The sequence below is a fragment of the Salvia splendens genome, chromosome 5 (genome assembly GCF_004379255.2).
Source record: "Salvia splendens isolate huo1 chromosome 5, SspV2, whole genome shotgun sequence".
Lineage (NCBI taxonomy): Eukaryota > Viridiplantae > Streptophyta > Magnoliopsida > Lamiales > Lamiaceae > Salvia > Salvia splendens.
Window position 1 is genome coordinate 5,728,850 of NC_056036.1, and position 19,023 is coordinate 5,747,872.

The window sequence follows — 19,023 nt, forward strand, 5'->3', positions numbered from 1 at the left end:
CAACATTGTAATACGATGTATTGTATTCATGATATATTAGTACTATTGCATGCGTGTATTCTTATATCTCCTTGTTTATTTAAATTTATTAATTTAATGCATAGTACTCCTACCATATATTTTTAAAGGATTTGAAAATTATACTAACATCGATTCGAAACATGTCACAATTAAGTTGAATATATAAATAAAGCGCGGTTGGTTGATAAAAGAAAAGAAAATCATTATTTTTTTTCTTTCACCCTTGTTAAAGGATTTGGCCCTCTGGCATATTCTATGTAGAGAAGAAGCTAAAGACAGAGAAGAGCCTATTGCAGTTTTTGTGATGGACATGAACTGACATGGGAGGATTCTCTGCAAATAATGCAGAATCATAAAAATTGCAATACAATTCCTCTTTTTATTTTTATTGAAAATATATTAGCATTTGTTTGCATTAAATTCACATCACTCGGCGATTCAGGCTACTGTCTTTAATTTTGTAGGGGCTTATTTTTGTATTTATTTTTATAATGTTTTTAAAATCATTCAAAATTTATTATAAATTGTTATTGAAAGCCCCTATCAATAAATTTTACTCCCTCCGTCCCTGAAAATTTGTCCCAACTTTCCTTTTTCGTCCGTCCCCCAAAATTTGTCCCATTTCACTTTTACCATTTTTGGTAGTGGACCCCACATTCCACTAACTCATTCCTACTCACATTTTATTATAAAACTAATATATAAAAGTCAAGCCCACATTCCACTAACTTTTTCAATCCACTTTCCATTACATTCCTTAAAACCCGTGCCCGATCAAACCGGGACGAATTTTGGGGGACGGAGGTAGTATTATAAATTGTCTTTCCATCGGATATACTGTCAGATTTTTCTTTATACATTTGACAAAATCTATTTCTTCAATATAATACTACTACTTACTTTTAATTAATTAAGAGTTCTATAATTTGATTTAGTTTTTTCATTCCGAATACAAGGGAGAAATCACATGAATTAATTAAGAGTTAGTTCAATACTTTGATAGTTTTTTCATTCCGACTACGATTCAGAAATCATGTGCATGGCTAGTCGACTTCAAATTCACTATCAATTTTTTTTATAATTTTATTTTTTACAATCTTTTTAAAATTATAAAATTTTTATTTAAATTGTTATATAAGTCTCTATCACTAATCTGAATTACTAAAATTAGTTATACTAGTTTTTAATACACTTAAGAAAATGTTTATATTCCGTTCCTATTGATTTTACGTTTTATTTTGTTTTTCTCCGGCTATACTGCCTTTCCAATGAATTTACATACCTCACTACACACATAATACATTTCACCAATGTTTAATTAACACTACTTACATTTAATTACTAAGTACTACCCCCATCGACAAAATATAATCTTGTTTTTTTCCATTGTGATCATTTCATTTAATTAGTCTCTACCCATTAATAATAAGCAATTTACTCTCTAATAAAGTGAATATATTTTTTCATTAATATATTTCAACCACTATTTTTTTTTACTTTGTCAATATTACAATAAAATTAATGTGGTACGATACAACAACCCACATAATTCAACACTTCTTTCACTAATATCACAAGATTTAGAGAGAGAAAGAGACCAGATTTTGAAAGAGAAAAAGAAAGGAAAGAGGTATACTGTATACAATTTGTATGCTAAGCTAAAGTAGCAAAAGAAAAAGAAGGGTTGCAGATTTTGTGATAGACAATGTCTTCGGATGAATGATTCTCTTGTTTAAAATGAATGTTGGAATCATATAAATTGAACTCCATTTGCTACTTATATTTTCAATATAATAAAAGTAGCATTTGCTTTTCAATACCATTGCTCTATTCTCTCATTTTTTGGATTGCTTGCAGGCTTCAACATTTACCTATTTTCGGCAATATGCTCTAACAGTAATTTTCTGCTTTTATTTATTTTGACTTTTTTTCGTATTGTCTTTTCATCAGATTTTTTACATACCTTACTAAATCTACTTCTTTAATGTTGGATTTAATACTACTTACTTTTAATTAATTAATTAAGAGTGCTATAATTTAGCGCTCTTAATCAAAAAACCACTACCCGACTGCTCCGGTACTAAATTGAAGATGGTCCTGTCCCGGTCCAAACGATGGGGGTGACGACGGCTGCATGGGTAATCACATTACTTGCCTAAGTTCTGTGAGAATTTGGATGCAGTAAACACAAGAAGGTTGTTAAAACCACATAAGTGGAGTATAGTAAAACCTCTGGAGTTTTGGGCTAAATTAGATTTCAAACTTTAAGGACTAAACTCTATTTTATGGATTGGTGATAAAAACTTTAAAGTTGGGCCAAAAATATATCCTGAGGCTATTGAAATGACTAACTAAAATCCTTCTGAAATTCAAATAAATGGGCCTGAGCCATTAAATGCGTCATGCAATGGATAAAGCATTTTAAAGAAGCTTAAATTCATTGCATTTGCATCGACTTGTTGTATTAATTACATTCAAATTTGAAACTTTTTCGGAGTGAAGTCGAGATAAGGATTTTTGGAAAATATTTTTTGGTTAGCACGTGTGAAATTAATGTGGTAAAAAATGTAATTTGGGAGTTGTAAAACGAGGCCATATATAAAACAATCATTCATCTTAAGTAAAAATTGAATAGTTCCGTTGAGTATTTTGAGCTATTAACACTATTAATGCAACGCCACAACTTATGTAATAACAATAAAAAATACACTTTAAAAATTAAGCGTGACAGACTCGTCCCTATTAAAACGCTTGGATTATTCGAATAATTATTTTTACCTTTTTAGCGATATATGAGTAATAATGAGCTTTACAAATTATTTATGTTATTATACGGAATTAGTTATGAAAGTACGTAAAAGCATAATGATGATTGATGCTTATAAAGTTTATATCAGTGAAGAGTTTGTATAGACTCGAATAAGTTTGAAATCGACTGAACAAAAACAACATGCCAAACTTTGACAGCTCCACTCTATTTGATTATATGTGGTGGAGATTAATTAGAGCAAATCCACTTTTTCAATCGTCTTTCTTTTGTTTTGTTTTTCTGGTTGAAATAATTGGAGGAGAGATTTATGGCATGAATTTCGTAGCGACTAATAAAAACAACCCGAATTCTAAAAAATGTAGTATGTTAATCCAAGTTGTAAAAATGTTTTGTACTCCCTTAATAATAAATTCAACAGTTTATGATAAAAAAAATAGCCTTATTTTTAAGAAATGCAGAATAATATATTTCATGGAACTGAAGTTGTAGAAATGACACGAGACTTCAATTTACGACTAACACATTTTTCACGTTTGATTCTTAACACCGACGCTACTAAAAATATCGTATATTTCAATTATAACTCGATCGCACATTGCGTCAAGGTGCTCTTTTTTTTTCTTTTAATAACCAATAACCCAAAATAAGGAAAGTGAAGTTAGAGATGGAAAAAAACGTATAGTCCAAATATTTGAAGGTGGTTTCTAATGAGAATCTGTAGAATGATAACAAATTTTGATACTCCTATTGAAACAAAATTACACCTACGTGATATGATCTCCTGCAATCCAACCACAAAATTTTTAATCAGTATTATACTACAAATTTTTAATTAGGATTCTACTTTTTTTCAATTCTTCATTTTTTTATAATTAATTTCCAGCTTCATATATTTAATTAATTGTTTATAATTGAATAAACATATTCTAATTAAATGTATGCGAAAATTAGAAGAAAAAGCTTAAAAAATGAAAAGTCCTAGCGCACAAAAGCGGCCCAAAATTCTACGCGCTTTAGCCTGCTTTCATGAAATCAATGCAGAGAAAAAGCATCAGAATTCATATATTCTCAGATTCTACTGTTAGTTTTGTTCCTCAAAACTCCAATTGAATTTGTACTGTATCTGAAAAAAAGGCTTTCCAGAAATTCATAGCAAAAATAGAGGTTAAGAACAAAAAAAAATGATTACTGAAAATGAGGTATCAAAACATAGTTAATTAACCAAGATTTGTACCTCATGAGAGCACCCGCAACGCGGGCCGCCCGCGTTACGCGTTTCGTGCCGGCGGAACGGAACCGGCGCGCGACGCGTTGCGGAGGTGCGTTCCGTCTCCGTGTCGTTCCTAAGCCGTGCCGGGTGCCGACGGTACGACCCGCGGCACGGTCCGTGCCGCCACGCGCTTCGGCGACGTGGCTCGCCCTGCGTCGTGCGTGACGCCCACTCGCCGGCCCGCGAGTGGGCGTCGTCACGCTGACGCAATAAATTTATTTTTTTAAATGAATTTTTAAAAAAATATTTTTTATTTATAAAAATTGTTTTTTATATTTAAAAGCAATTTTTACAAATAAATGAATACTAGAAATTCGTATTAGCCCATATATATTTGATGGACTTGCGAATTTATGATACTCATTCTTGGTTGTCTCTCTTTTATAGAGAAATCCTTGAATGTTTCATGTTCCACTTTCGATGTGGAACAAACTCATTCTTGGTTGTCTCTATAAAATAGAGACATCTTTGAATGTTTTATGTTCTACTTTCGATGTGGGACAAACTCATTCTTGGTTATCTCTATTTTATAGAGACATCCTTGAATGTTTTATGTTCCACTTTCGATGTGAGACAAACTCATTCTTGGTTATCTCTATTTTATAGAGACATCCTTGAATGTTTTATGTGTGGGACAAACTCATTTTTGGTTGTCTCTATAAAATTATATTTTAAATTATGTCATTTTTATTTTTTTATGATTTTAATTATGTCTTTTTCTATTTTTTTAAATTTTAAGTTGTAATGTTATTTTAATTTTAATGAAGTGTGTTTGTTTTAATTGAATTGGGTTGGAAATAAAAATAAAAAATAAAATTGAATGAATAGTAATTTAAGGAACGGTTAAGGAACGGATAAGAAACGGAGGGTTGCAGGTTTCGTTCCTTAGTTAAGGAATGGAGTAAAAAAGTACAGTGGGCCCCGCAAATAGTAGTTTAAGAAACGGTTTAGGAACGGTGGGGAACAGAGTTGTGGATGGCCTGACATATACACCATATTCTCATAGAAGAAAAGGAAAGGAAAAATAAAACTATTAAGGAAAATTCAAAATTGTCGGTACGGACTTCTTCTGCACCCATCTCTCTCTCTCACCGATGAAGTTATCAGTAGTTTCTTCTCAAATAATTATTTGGAATCAAGTTTAATCTCAGGCCACAGCCACTTTTCCAGTCCGTACAGCTTTATTCATGTCGGATTCGTCGGAGCTCTGTCTCGCACCGCTGGATCTGTTGGAGGAAGAAGACCTCTTCCATTTCTTCTTCTCCATCGCCTCATCCATCTCTATCTGTTCCTGCCTGCACTCCTGGGTACAGAACGGCGTGTTCCCTCTGCAAAAATCACCAAATTAGAAACTCCGCTAACAAATTGAGCTCCAAATCTCTTGGATTTAAAAGTATGGTGGCCTAATTGTACCTGTACATGAAGATGTCGTTGTTTTGGCAGAGCGATCTGCCGCAGAGGGAGCAGGAATCGAGGAAGTGCGGCTCGTAGTCGTGTTCGCATCCGGTGTAGTAGTATGCTGCAGCTGAGCTCATCTCTGCGGTGGCGGAGGAGATTCAATTGATGATAGGCTGTTGGGGAAGCAACACGATGTGGGCATGTGGCGTTTTATAGGAAAGGAGAGGGAGGCAATGGACTCGGGAGGAGTGCAGATCAGGTGAGACGCGGACTACGGGGTAAATGTCACTAGCCAATGAAAATGCTCCACGATGTGGGAATGGTGTGATAAATCTGGAATGTTTTGCAGGAGAGTCAATATCAATAATAATTAACAAAAGAAGATCATGTTGCTTTTTTCCCCATATCCAAGAGGGGGGGGGGGGGGGGTGGGATAATGTGGCAGGAGTGCATTGCATCAGCTAACAAAATTAATTCACTGTTTATAAAATGATGGAAACATTTTTATCCAAATTAACTTCTTAGTCATAATCAAATTTACCATTAAGATTTAGATAATAGTACTACGGCTTAGTTTAATTATTACTCCACTTAGTGTGTGGGGCATTTTCTTTTCACTACAATGATGATGATTTTCTCATGCTTCGACTATTTTATTCATTAAAGATTTAAAGTACAAACGTACATTTACTTGAATGTACGAATGGTCAAAAATATCTTTCATGCCTAAATATATTGTAATTTAAGAAAGTAGTACTATAGTAAGTATAATAAAAATGGTCAATAAGTTCAATATATTGAGGTAATAGTATATTCTAAGGTAGCTATTACATATGAAAATAACATATTTTTATGAATTGACTAAATGGGAAAAGGAACTTATTTTTTGTGAATAAATGAACTTATTTTGTTTGTTATTATTGTGAACTAATTAAAATGAGAAAGAGAGTTTATTTGTTTATGAATAAATTAATAGTATGATTTTGTTTATATGAGATTTGAACTTATTTTATATATTGAGGTAATAGTATATTCTAAGGTAGCTATTACATATGAAAATAACATATTTTTATGAATTGACTAAATGGGAAAAGGAACTTATTTTTTTGTGAATAAATGAACTTATTTTGTTTGTTATTATTGTGAACTAATTAAAATGAGAAAGAGAGTTTATTTGTTTGTGAATAAATTAATAGTATGATTTTGTTTATATGAGATTTGAACTTATTTTATTAGGGTGTCCACTATGGGGTGCCCGCGGCTATAGCCGCGGGTTGGGGCGGAGGGCGGGTGGGCTATAGTGGAGAGTTTGTCCGCCCGCGGGGCGGACACCGAAATTGGGGCGGTAGGGGGCGGACGTGCTTCAGCCGACTCGGGGGCGAGGACGCGGCGAAATGGGGGCGGACGCGGCTATAGGCGCGGCGCCTATAGTGGCGGCACCGACCGCCGCGGCTATAGCCGATTTTAAATTTTTTTTTCATTTCAATTCACCTATAAATACACCCACTTCATTCATTATTTTCACACCATTCCAACTCTACATCTATAAAAATTTCTCTCACTACAATTTGGGGTCGGAAATGAACAATTTGTGGAGAGACAGCTGGAATGCTCTGATTCAACAGGTGCAACACCAGGTCGCCCAGGAGGAAGCGGCCCGTTTGGCGGAGGAGGCGGAGAATGCGGAGGATGCGATCCCTCGTGCCATTACTCATCGGCGGACAATCCCACGAGACCACGTCGGTGCGCACCATCGTCTAATGGATGATTACTTTGTAGATAACCCTCGTTATCCACCCGAGATATTCCGCCGGAGATTCAGGATGTCGCAACGGCTGTTCAACTATATAGCGACGAATTTGGAGGAGCGTTACCGGTGCTTCACCCTCCGGCGTGATGCGGCTGGCCGGATCGGGCTGTCTACGCAACAGAAGTGCACCACTGCAATCCGGCAGCTTGCCTACGCCGGACCAGGAGACATGTTCGATGAATACCTACAGATGGGTGAGACAATTGGCCTCACGGTGCTTAGGCAGTTCTGTAAGGGGATCCGGGAAATTTTCGGTGGGGAGTTTCTACGGAAGCCCAACCCGGATGAGTGCCAGCGCCTACTGGATATGCACGGTTCGATGCACGGGTTCCCAAGAATGTTAGGAAGCATCGATTGCATGCATTGGGAGTGGAGGAACTGCCCCGTGGCATGGAAAGGCCAGTTCACTACTGGATTCAAAAGCAAACATCCAACGATGATTCTGGAAGTCGTTGCGGACTACCGTCTGCGGATCTGGCATGCGTATTTCGGTGTGGCAGGTTCGAACAACGACATCAATGTTCTTCAGTCATCGTCGCTCTTCAACGAGGAGTGCCGGGGGCAGGGTCCAGAAATCAGCTTCGTAGCCAACGGTACGCAGTACAGTAGGGCCTACTATTTGGCAGATGGGATATATCCGCGGTGGCCCGTATTCATGAAGACTGTCCGCCAACCGGTTGGACCGAAGAAACAATATTTTGCACGCAAACAAGAGAGTGCTAGGAAGGATGTTGAGCGGGCTTTTGGTGTCCTCCAATCGCGGTGGGCTATTATACGGTGTCCGGCACGAGTTTGGCACGCAGATGATGTCGCGAATATTATGTTAGCCTGTATCATATTGCATAATATGATAATAGAAGTTGAAGGCTTTGCGGCAGAGCGATGGGCGCCGGAAGAGGGCGCAAGTACAAGTCACGGTGTTGCTTCCGCGCCGATCCAGATAGGCGTACCACGGAGCAATGAATAATTGATCTAACGCTTCGCTGATATGCGCAGGACCACATCACATAACACACTGCAGGCCGATTTGATTGAAGAAGTGTGGGCACGTATGGGAGGTGGTGGCGCAGTGTAAACATGTTAGTGATTTGTACTAGATTAAATGTAGCGTGTAATTTTAATTTTACTTTTAATTTTAATTTAGTGTGTAATTTTAATTTTAATTTTAATTTTAATTTTAATTGTAATTTTAATTTTAATTTTAATTTTAATTCTACTTTGTATAGTCGTGTTCTTCTAATTACGTATAGCCCGATAAATTTATTCATAATTACTTGAAACATTATAAAATGAAAGTTGATTAGAATTTGGGGGCTATTGGAGGTGTCCACTATAGTGGCGGACACAAAATTTTGGGGCTATGGACAATAAAACTGGGGCTATGGACAAAAACTGGGGTGAGGCTATTGGGCGTGTCCTCCTTATAGTGGACACTCTTATCTCATGTAATTTCTCCGTTACTAGACATCCAATAATTCCAATTGAGGACAAATAAAAATTTATACCCATGTACAAGTTTAGATATATTCTTCACACTACTTCACTCTACTCTGCATTCTAAATATAACAAGTCTTGATTAATTATATTCGCTTGTTTTAATCAATACAAAGTACAGCTGCATATATCATAAATGCAATTTAACGTGAGTGTAAGTTGGCCAAACGGTAGAGAGGTAAATAATGTCTGAGACCAAAGGTGTCAGGTTTAAGTGCACGGCCTTTAAATTTATATTCATTTTTAACCATAAAAAAATAAAATAAAATAAAATAAATGCAATTTAACCATCTTTAAAAAATGCACAGTAGTTAATTAAAACTCATAATTAATCTAGTTAATTCCCACAAAACCATTGGTAAACTAGAATAAAGGAGAAATAGGAATTAGGAAATGCTGGCTCACATTCTACAAAGAAAGCACTAAAACATGCGTCATCAAATCATGACAAAAGACCCCACAATTTTTTGTCCTTTCCGATCATACCACCTAGGAGCTGCGTCGGATCGGGCCCCACGCGCACCATATGCGAAAGAAATTTGACATTTAATAAAATTATTCAATTGTTATTATTCCTTTTATTAAAATTTACAAAAATATTCTTCATGGCGAGATATCGTTTGAGGTGCATATATTAACGTGTGGCTGTATTTGAAATCTGAATATATCACCACACCAATTCAATAATGTTTCAATTAAAGAAAAATAAATTTCATATTTATCCGGCCAGAATGCAACAATTGGTTCGTTATGCACTTTGAGTTTTGGTTTTATGTAGACAATAAACATTTTGTCACTTTCTTTTCAAAAATAAAAACAACAAAAAAAAACATGTGTCGCTTGTTCTATTATAAATGTGTACTATCATAAAATTATCAAATATTCGATTTCTGTATTAAGTCATGCTCCACTTGTATACACGTGAATAAAAGATAGATCTATTTCTTAAATGAATGATGATTAGATTAGTGATTCACTGCATATTTAAATTACTTTTGTTTACATTACATCCATGCCCCGAAACTACAATATTGAAACGATAGTGGTTATTTTTTTATAATGAACACTATTTGACTTTGTTATACATAAATCTATGAAGTAAAGATTAGGACCACGTTTTTTTGTTTGGAGATCCCTAGTTTTGCAAATAACATAAGTCCATATATAAAATAATTGATAAAATCAGAATGATACGTTGATGGAATTTGAACCTCAAATATATGGTTTCACAAGAAATTTTTTTAAAGGAGGATTAACAATGGTTCACTATTTCGGAGCGGAGCCAGAAAATAGTTTTGAGGGGAGCAAAAAGATATATATAGAAAATTTTGAAGGATTTAAGAAGCGGCATTTAGTGAATGAATAGTGCAATATTATGACAACCCAAATTAAAATGACAACCTACCAGTAATGTGAGAGACCAACTCAAATAAATTGTGTCTCACACGATACGACCAACTTACATCTAGACCATTCCCAGAACTAGAAATCACATTTTATACATAGAGATAAAAAGAAAAGCAATATGGTGAAACACCAATGAATATGGGAATATGAGAATAGGTGTATAATTTGAAGCACCAATGAATATAAGAATATGAAACTAGGAGTAACACCAATGAATATAGGAATATGAATAGGTGTATATTTTGAATTTTACAAAATTGTAGGATCGATTTGACATTAACAATATGTGATGCACTGGACCACAAACTAACTAAATAAATTTGGTGCAGAAATGGGACCTTGTAATTTATTATTGGAAAATTTTCTTTCAATGTTGTCATTTTATATGATGGATGTTTCTCTTTATTTGAACACATGTGTTATTCAAAAGCCGTGTGCTAAATTAATGGGGGAAAATCATAGAATCCAAGTCTTCCACAGGAAGATTTTTTGTATGACAACAAGAGAAATATAGTAATTAATATGGATTAATTAGGGCATGGGGCGCCCTAAAGCTGCCCTATGCACCGCCACGTCAGCATTTTATCCTCATACCCTTTCACCTGCAGTGGAGCGCCCTATAAGTCGCCCTAAGGGGCACCCTAAGCATTTTCTTTTTTAAAATATTTAAAAAAATTGAGAAAAACCTTCATTTCATTTATAAAATTAATACATTTATAAAATTAATGCATTTTGGCCAAGCATTCTGCCATTGCGTTTTGAACGACTGCATTTAAGGCTTGAGTCAAGGTCGGACTACCGCCCTCTGAGGAACTCCGGCCGTCGTCGTGGTTCATTTTGGTTTGTGAGAGATGGAGAAATGTGAGAGATGAGAGAAATGAGAGATGCGAGAAATGTTCGTATGAAAAATAGAATGAGAAACGAGGTTTAATAAATAGACAAAATTCGGAAAAAAAATACAAAAACGAGTTGCATCGTCCGCGTCGCCCACAGTGGGCGGACGATGGGGCGGACGATGCCATATCGTCCAGGCTTCCTCCGCGGACTATCTGTCGGGCGAGGACGACGCATCGTTCATTGTCCGCGCACCCACATTGGCAGACGATGGCGCGCCCGTGGCATCAGGCGGCCTATCGTCCGCCCCACTGTGGGTGCCCTTAATTAGGATTCTAAGGGTGTCTATAAGGCGGACACCCCCAATAGCCCCGCCTCAGTTTTTGTCCATAGCCCCAGTTTAGTTGTCCACAGCCCCCAAAATTCTATTCCCGTCACTATGGTGGACACCTCCAATAGCCCCCAAATTTTATAATCAATTTTCATTTTAAAATGTTTTTAGTTTTAATCAGGTATAATTAAAATGATCGCAGTGTAAATAATTAGAAAACGAGGTAATTGGGGCCGAATATTCGTTGTATTGCAAACAGGTAAAATTCTATTTCCGCTACTATGGTGGACACCTCCTGAGAGTCGGGTGATTCGTCGTCTCCACGGTGCATTTTTAGAGAGTGGTTGTGTACATAGGGAATGGATGGATTTTGTGAAAATGGTAAAAAATAGGTGGTGGGGAGTGGTATTTATAGAGGTAAATAAAAAAAATCGAAATTGACATAGCTGCGCCGGATGTCCGTCCACTATGGTCGCCGCGCCTATAGGCGCGCGGCTAATTCCGACCAACCGCGTCCTCGCCTCAACTCCGCCTATCCGTCGTCCGCCGTCCTACCGCCCCCAATCCTCGTCCGCCCCGGGGGCGGACAACTTCTACACTATAACCCGCCCGCCGGCCGCCCCAACCCGCGGCGTCCTCACCATGGGAATGGATCCCCTGCTGTGCTCCCACCACAGCAGGGAGTGCTGCCCCTCTAACATCACAATATTTTATTAGTAAAATAAAATATTAAAATATTAATTAAAATATATTTTTTTAATTGAGCTGTGAGGGGCAGCACTCCCTGCTGTGATGGGAGCACAGCAGGGGATCCATTCCCCCTCACCATAGTGGACAGTCTAAGTAGCTGGAACTGAGTCATGATCATGTTGTCATGTGCCAATTTGATGGTTTGTTCAATTGAAATCTATGTCATCAAGTTCGTTTTCTTTAAAAAATAATTTTATTAGTGGCTGATGATTTACGACCATCAATCTTGTTATATTTGAGATGGGCTATTAAATGTATTTGTTTAATATGTATTGCTAATAGAATATAAATGGAGATAATAGACTATATATTGAGTTGATCCAAAGGTCATGAACCGATACTTGCTCCATAGCATACTCATGCCTATTGACGAATCATTCAATTTAATACTATAATATTGTTAATACAAAATTAGAAATAAAATATTTTCTACAATCTCATTATTTATGCAATAAACGCAATTATCTAGGGTCCCAATGAAATTATTTACATGAGAAAGATTACTTACCAAAATTGATGAACAAATAACAACGTGCAAAAATAACGCCTACAATTTGGTCACTCATGCCACTATTCTAGAGTAGGCCTCGAAATACTTTACATAATTCTTTTTATTTTTTATAACCATAAATATTTTATTTATTTTTGTTTGGCCAAATTCCTTTTCTTGGAGCCAAACTTTTCCACCAATGACCAACTAATCCCAGAAAACAAATGTAAAAATCATGGATTAAATATGTCCGGTCAATGGATTTTGACCAAATAATAAATGTGACGAGACATTTAATTTTGTGAAATTAAATGACATAGCGCCGATCTACATTTTACGTAGATAAATGTAGTATATTCACTTTCTCAAATCCGATTTCCGGTGAGTGAGAAATATTGGATTAAAGTTGGGCATAATTAGCTTTTAATTAAAGCTTGGAGTTGGAGCTTAGGGAATAATTAACTAGTGTTAATTATCCCACATTGGAGGATTAACACATATTTTAATGTGTTAAATTAAGTGACTTTATGTTACTTAATAATTATAGTGGACCAAGATGGGTGAAAGAGCCCACACGCGCGCGCCGCCGCCGCCGCCCGAGCCCGAGCCCGTGCTCGTGGGCCCCGGGCCCTGGCCTGATCTTGATCTTGGACTTGGACTTGGACTTGGTGCTTGGCCCAAACTAATCTTTTTAGACCACCGCCGAGTCAGCAGGCCAAGTGGCTTGACACATCGTCAAGCGAGGCACATTCACGGCTGCCACATAAGAAATCCACACGCGAAAGGCACACTCCTGCCACACGCCTGTAACCGACGACGGTTACGAATCTGTCATGATTAGCCTTCAATGGCTTGGTTGACACTGTATGGTGGCTTGGCCTATAAATAGACTAGCCATACCACTGCATTACTACACACAAACAAGCATTCTCTGCATTCATAAGCTCTCTCTGCATTGTTTTTCTGTCGAAAGCACTGCCCTCTCCTCCATCCAGTTCGACGGAGCTCTGTTGATTGCGGTGCTGCTTCACCAGAGACGTAGCCGTTTTACCTTTGGGGACGACACGCCAAACCGAGAGCACTACCGGGGCGTATCTCGTTTTGCGGGAAGAGGCCTCCCCGACTCGGCTAATTCACGGTTTAGTTGTTTCGATTTTCCGTTGTAATTTTAAGTTCAGTTTCTCCTTTTGTATTCTTTCTTTTGGGTTGTATTACGCCCGGTTGTATCTCTTGTAATCCCCAGAAACCAACAACAAAATTTAGGAATGCCAATTTTCAAATCAACGAGCAGTGCAAGTGGTTCTCACTTTTTTACTTTCCTTTTTTCCTTTTGGTAGATGGTTGATGATAAACAAATAAAATGAAAAAAAAATTACTCAAAACAAACATTATTTTTTATAGGTAATTGTAATTTTACCCAAAACAGAAGGATGTAAGAATGAGTATCATTCTAAAGAGAAAAAGATTGAGAAAATTGATTAGTTTGAGAGAGTTTGAATAACGGCCTATGAAACGAGGGCAGAATTGATAGAAGTTAGAATTGATATGGGCTTCAGCTTTGTCTGTGCTCAGTTTCTGAGTGAACTCTGCAAGACCCTTTTGAAGAGAGGCCACCGTGACAGCCTCAACAGCAAAGATTTCAATAACAGAATAATTCATCACTTGATCGTCCTCGTGTATGGAATATTGATTCTACGTGACCAGGTGCTACCACCATGTCCACCTGAAGAAGCAAGCAAGTCAGCAGGCAGAGCAACGTGGAGAAAAAAAATATCATCGTGGCAACGCAAAATTTGAGAAAAAGGAATGTGATTGCTTTGGGAAACTTCTTCATCTAGAAAGCATACTAATTAATCACAAAACAAGTTCGCTTCAACATTACTACTGAAATTTCGAGATCATCCAAATATCAGATAATAGTATTAAAAATGTAAAAAGAAAGCACAAAAACACTATAGGTGATTCTAAGAGAACGGCACCGGCCAAGCTCCCGCTGGCTGGAGACGATAAACAAGATAAAAGAGAAGTCCCGGGAGGCGGAATCCCGTCGACAACTCAAGCTTTAAACAAAGTACTAAAATAAAACAGAAAGAAACGTAAATTCATATATTCATTCATTCGTTCAATGAAAGTAATAACAATGACACCTATTTATAATGCTAAATACCCTAACTTAAGGAACAAGAAAATATCCTAAACATATATGAAAAAGTGTTACGAACCCCCTATATCTTAGGATATCTTAGGATTCTCCAAATATTTGGTTATCTTTTGATTCATAGCTATCTTTAGTTGTTTAATTTGTTGAGATATTTTAGGAATTATCATATCTTTTTGTATCCACACATATTATAAATATGTATGGAGTCTCCCATTTTATTCAGTCAATGAATATATGAATTAATACTTTGGCTCAATTAATTGTTCTTCAAGAAACAACCCCCAAGGCTGCCGACGAGAGACTCTCGCGCTCAGCCACCACTTCGCCGGACTAGTCGCCGACCCGAACGCATTGGGCGCTCGACAACGTCGGCTTCGTTTCTTGATCGAGACTGAAATATACACGTTGAGGAAGCGATTCCTTAACAACTGGTGCTTTCATCCCGTACTCATCCACCATCTTCGTTCATCTATATCCCAAAAAAAAAAACCTACACCTCCGATCAGAAGCACAAGTTCTCTCCATCTTCTTTCATACATCATTTCATGGCCGCTCCCCGGACCTGCTGGGACCTGCCATATCGATCCCACCACCAGCAGTTGGGGCAACAGAGACAGCCCTGGGACCTGCCACGACAGAGACGATCGAGGGGAGTCCAGCCCTATGTCTCACAGATCAGCCACCACAAGCTAATGAGTCACCGACCAGCGCCGCCTCACCGAATGAGGTCAGTCCAGCCCCGCGGCCCCACTTGTTGGGATCCTCCTAGTAACCGACCACTACCGAGTTTCCAGCCCTATGACCCACCACAGTCGCAACGACCCTCTCGTTGGGAACCGTCACCTCACCGAGCATCGCAAGGATACTCAAATTCTGATCAGCCACTGCCGCGTCGGCCTAGTTGCTGGGATCCGACCCGACAGCGAACCGATCACTGCTATCGCCCGTTGCAGCCTCAGTATCAGTCTCGTTCAGCCACCAAAGCGGACCACTTATTGGAGGCGTTGGACAAGGCATTGGACAGGATGGAAACTCGTATCGATGCCATAGATCGTCGGGTGAGCAAAATCCGATCGTCGCAGCAGCATGTTCGTGATCAGCCAGATGTCTCTCCGTATCTCCAGAAGTTAGAATATTCTCCATTGAGAAATACTATAGCTTCCTTTGGGACGTCAGGTTTACCCCACAATGATCCATCGTCTCCGCCGCAACACCGCACCAATGCCAATCAGCCCCCAGCACGCCAGCCTTCGTGTTGGGAACCACCTCTAACGGCAACCACTGCCGCAGACCATGTCCACCAACCTTACCAGCTGCCACCGCGGCTGCGATTAAATTGCCAGCCGCAGCAGCCGAGTCCGGCACCGGCTGTGGAGCTACTGCCGAACTCCGCTCCAGGACCTACCCAGCCCGTACACCCGCCGCCCGTGACAACTCCATTTTTGGCCCCTAATCGTCGTTCTCAAGCTATTGTCCTGAGCTCAAGGACAAAGGAGTGGCAAACGAAACTGCAGGATGATGATGAGTGTTGTCTAATAAATGAAGTTGTGCCTTGCCTTCATGATCTTGTTTGGGGAGAGAGCATTATTGAAGACAAAAGGATTGAGAATGAGATAGGACCGAAAGGTTTAGTTGGTTGTAAAGATGTTGAAGATAGTGATATCTTTAAGATGATCAAAATGATCATAGTGCGCTCGTTCGATCCTGGTATATGCGTCGGTTTTAGCAAAAGAAAATGTGAATTTCTTGCCTTGACAAGGGAAAAAACGGATCTACATGATAGTGGGCAGGAGCTGCCACATGATGAATTTATCACGTGCTTGTTTGCCACAGAGACCTTTCGCATCGAGCTACACAGTCCTGCAAAACCCGTTGTCTGTACTCATGTTCGAAAATTTAATGGGGATGATGACGGGGGACGCACAACTATTTCGTGGGTGTTTGATCCAGGAGGAGATATTTCAACCCTCTTCGTTGGTTCGTGGTTCCCACCTTGAGGACAAGGTGGATTTTAACCGTGGGGGAGTTGTTACGAACCCCCTATATCTTAGGATATCTTAGGATTCTCCAAATATTTGGTTATCTTTTGATTCATAACTATCTTTAGTTGTTTAATTTGTTGAGATATTTTAGTAATTATCATATCTTTTTGTATCCACACATATTATAAATATGTATGGAGTCTCCCATTTTATTCAGTCAATGAATATATGAATTAATACTTTGGCTCAATTAATTGTTCTTCAAGAAACAACCCCCAAGGCTGCCGACGAGAGACTCTCGCGCTCAGCCACCACTTCGCCGGACTAGTCGCCGACCCAAACGCATTGGGCGCTCGACAACGTCGGCTTCGTTTCTTGATCGAGACTGAAATATACACGTTGAGGAAGCGATTCCTTAACAAAAAGATATGACAAATCACTAATTAAATAATTAATAAAGATATGAGAATCTTCATATAGATATGCACGTATCAAGCGGCGGCATGGCCTATGCTATGTCCGTCCAGAGTTGAGTCTTGCATAATAATTTTAGAGAAAATAATTATGTCAAAATCCTTAGAATAATTTTTGAGGAAAATGATAAAGACAAAATCTTCCTTATGAAGTGTTTTGCAAATCGAATTGGACTAACCGGTTTGAAAAATTTGCTTGATAGGGAGATTGGTCCGATTTATCAATAAAAATCGTTTGTTAGTTCAATCATTTTGAACCGTTAAAACTCAGTGCTCAAACTGGAAAGTACGAACTAGTTCAACCGATTTTAATGTGTCCGCATATTCCTTCAACCAAACCACTTGTGTTTCCATTTTCTCAATCCTATCACATCATAAAATTATTTATTATGAATAAAAAAGCAAACTCTATATTGTGGTAAATACAGCTATTATACTGAGTACAAAATTATTGCGGCCCATCAAAATTTATTGTGGCCCATCTAATGGATATTTAATTTAGTATGTACGTAGCCCATTATCTGTAGTAGCAAAAATTTCAATCCAACCAGGAAACATTTCTTTTACTTTTAATCTTGTTAGATGACATTCTAATTCAAACCAAACATTATATCATGAATATAATTTTTGATATAATTTTATATATGTGTACGAGTAATTTTTTGTGGATCTTGACATGTTTTGTTTATAGCGTGATTCATTTTGTGTAGATTTGAGTATTTTGGGGGTTTAAATTAACTTAAACTTTATCGCTACAAAAAAGGTAACGAGTCCGGCGTAAGTGTATTTCATTATATATTAAACAAAATACAAATGACAATATTTATTACAGTATATAATGGTTGCAAAATGAAGCACTCCCTCGGTCCCATAATAGATGTCACACTTTCCTTTTTAGTTTGTCATACAAAAGATGTCGCATTTCCTTTTTTTGAAAAAAATTCTCTCACATTAATATAAATATATAATTTTATCTCTTCATCCAACACACAAAACAATATCTCCTAAAATCCCGTGCCATTTTCCAATTATGTCTACTATTATGGGACGGAGGAGTACTATATTTTTATTCACATTAATAAATCAGTCACCTCCAAAAATAGAAAATGACAACCCCAGAAAAATATTTCAAATTCCAAAATCACTACTAAATGTGTAACCAAGTGTCTAGGTGATTACAAGGGTCATTTAGCAAAGTATATGGAGTATATCAAAAGAGATAGAAATATACATGTTCAAGGAAGAGGATGCTGAAACTTTTCGTTATGCGTGGAAGCATACGATCAAGGAGGGCGAGGGAAATTGATGTGGTTCCAACGGTGCCAATATGTCATAACGGCACATTTCGTTGATAAATAAAAACACAATTATACCCTGATTAATAATTTTGACGTATGAAAAAAGGATTTTCGTTCCATAAACAATTAACTTTCTCAAAATATGTTATTTCCCATAAACTATAAAAATGGTAAGAAAAGCCACAAACTTTGGCGTTAGTTGTTTTTTTTTTTATCATGAGGGGTAAGAAAGCGGATCCAGATGAATTAGCTGACATTATTAATCCTAGTTGACGCAATACACTATAAATACCGAGTATTAGTAAACGCGATCAAACACACCCTCGCGTCGATCCAACAATTAAAAAAGCTGAAAGAAATGGCCTTGCCTTAGCTTCGGTGATTCGGAAGTCGAAGCAAGCCACTAGGCTTCTCACACACTCGCTAACCGACTTCAGAGTACATGGAGATAGAAGAGCTGTTTCTTTTCAAGAAAGAGGACGTTGACACGTTCCTCTATGCGTTGGAGCACGGGAAGAAGATGAAGTCGAGGC

General features: G+C 37.8%; 1 protein-coding gene across 1 annotated transcript; it reads right to left on the reverse strand.

The window, feature by feature from the left end:
• Nucleotides 1–4,916: 4,916 nt before the first annotated feature.
• On the reverse strand, nt 4,917–5,655 carry LOC121802977 (FCS-Like Zinc finger 3-like). Its single transcript, XM_042202676.1, has 2 exons — nt 5,475–5,655; nt 4,917–5,389 (listed from the first exon to the last, which is right to left on the reverse strand). Exons 1-2 carry the CDS (start codon nt 5,594–5,596, stop codon nt 5,209–5,211), a joined length of 303 nt encoding a protein of 100 aa, XP_042058610.1. The 5' UTR covers nt 5,597–5,655; the 3' UTR covers nt 4,917–5,208.
• Nucleotides 5,656–19,023: the final 13,368 nt, after the last annotated feature.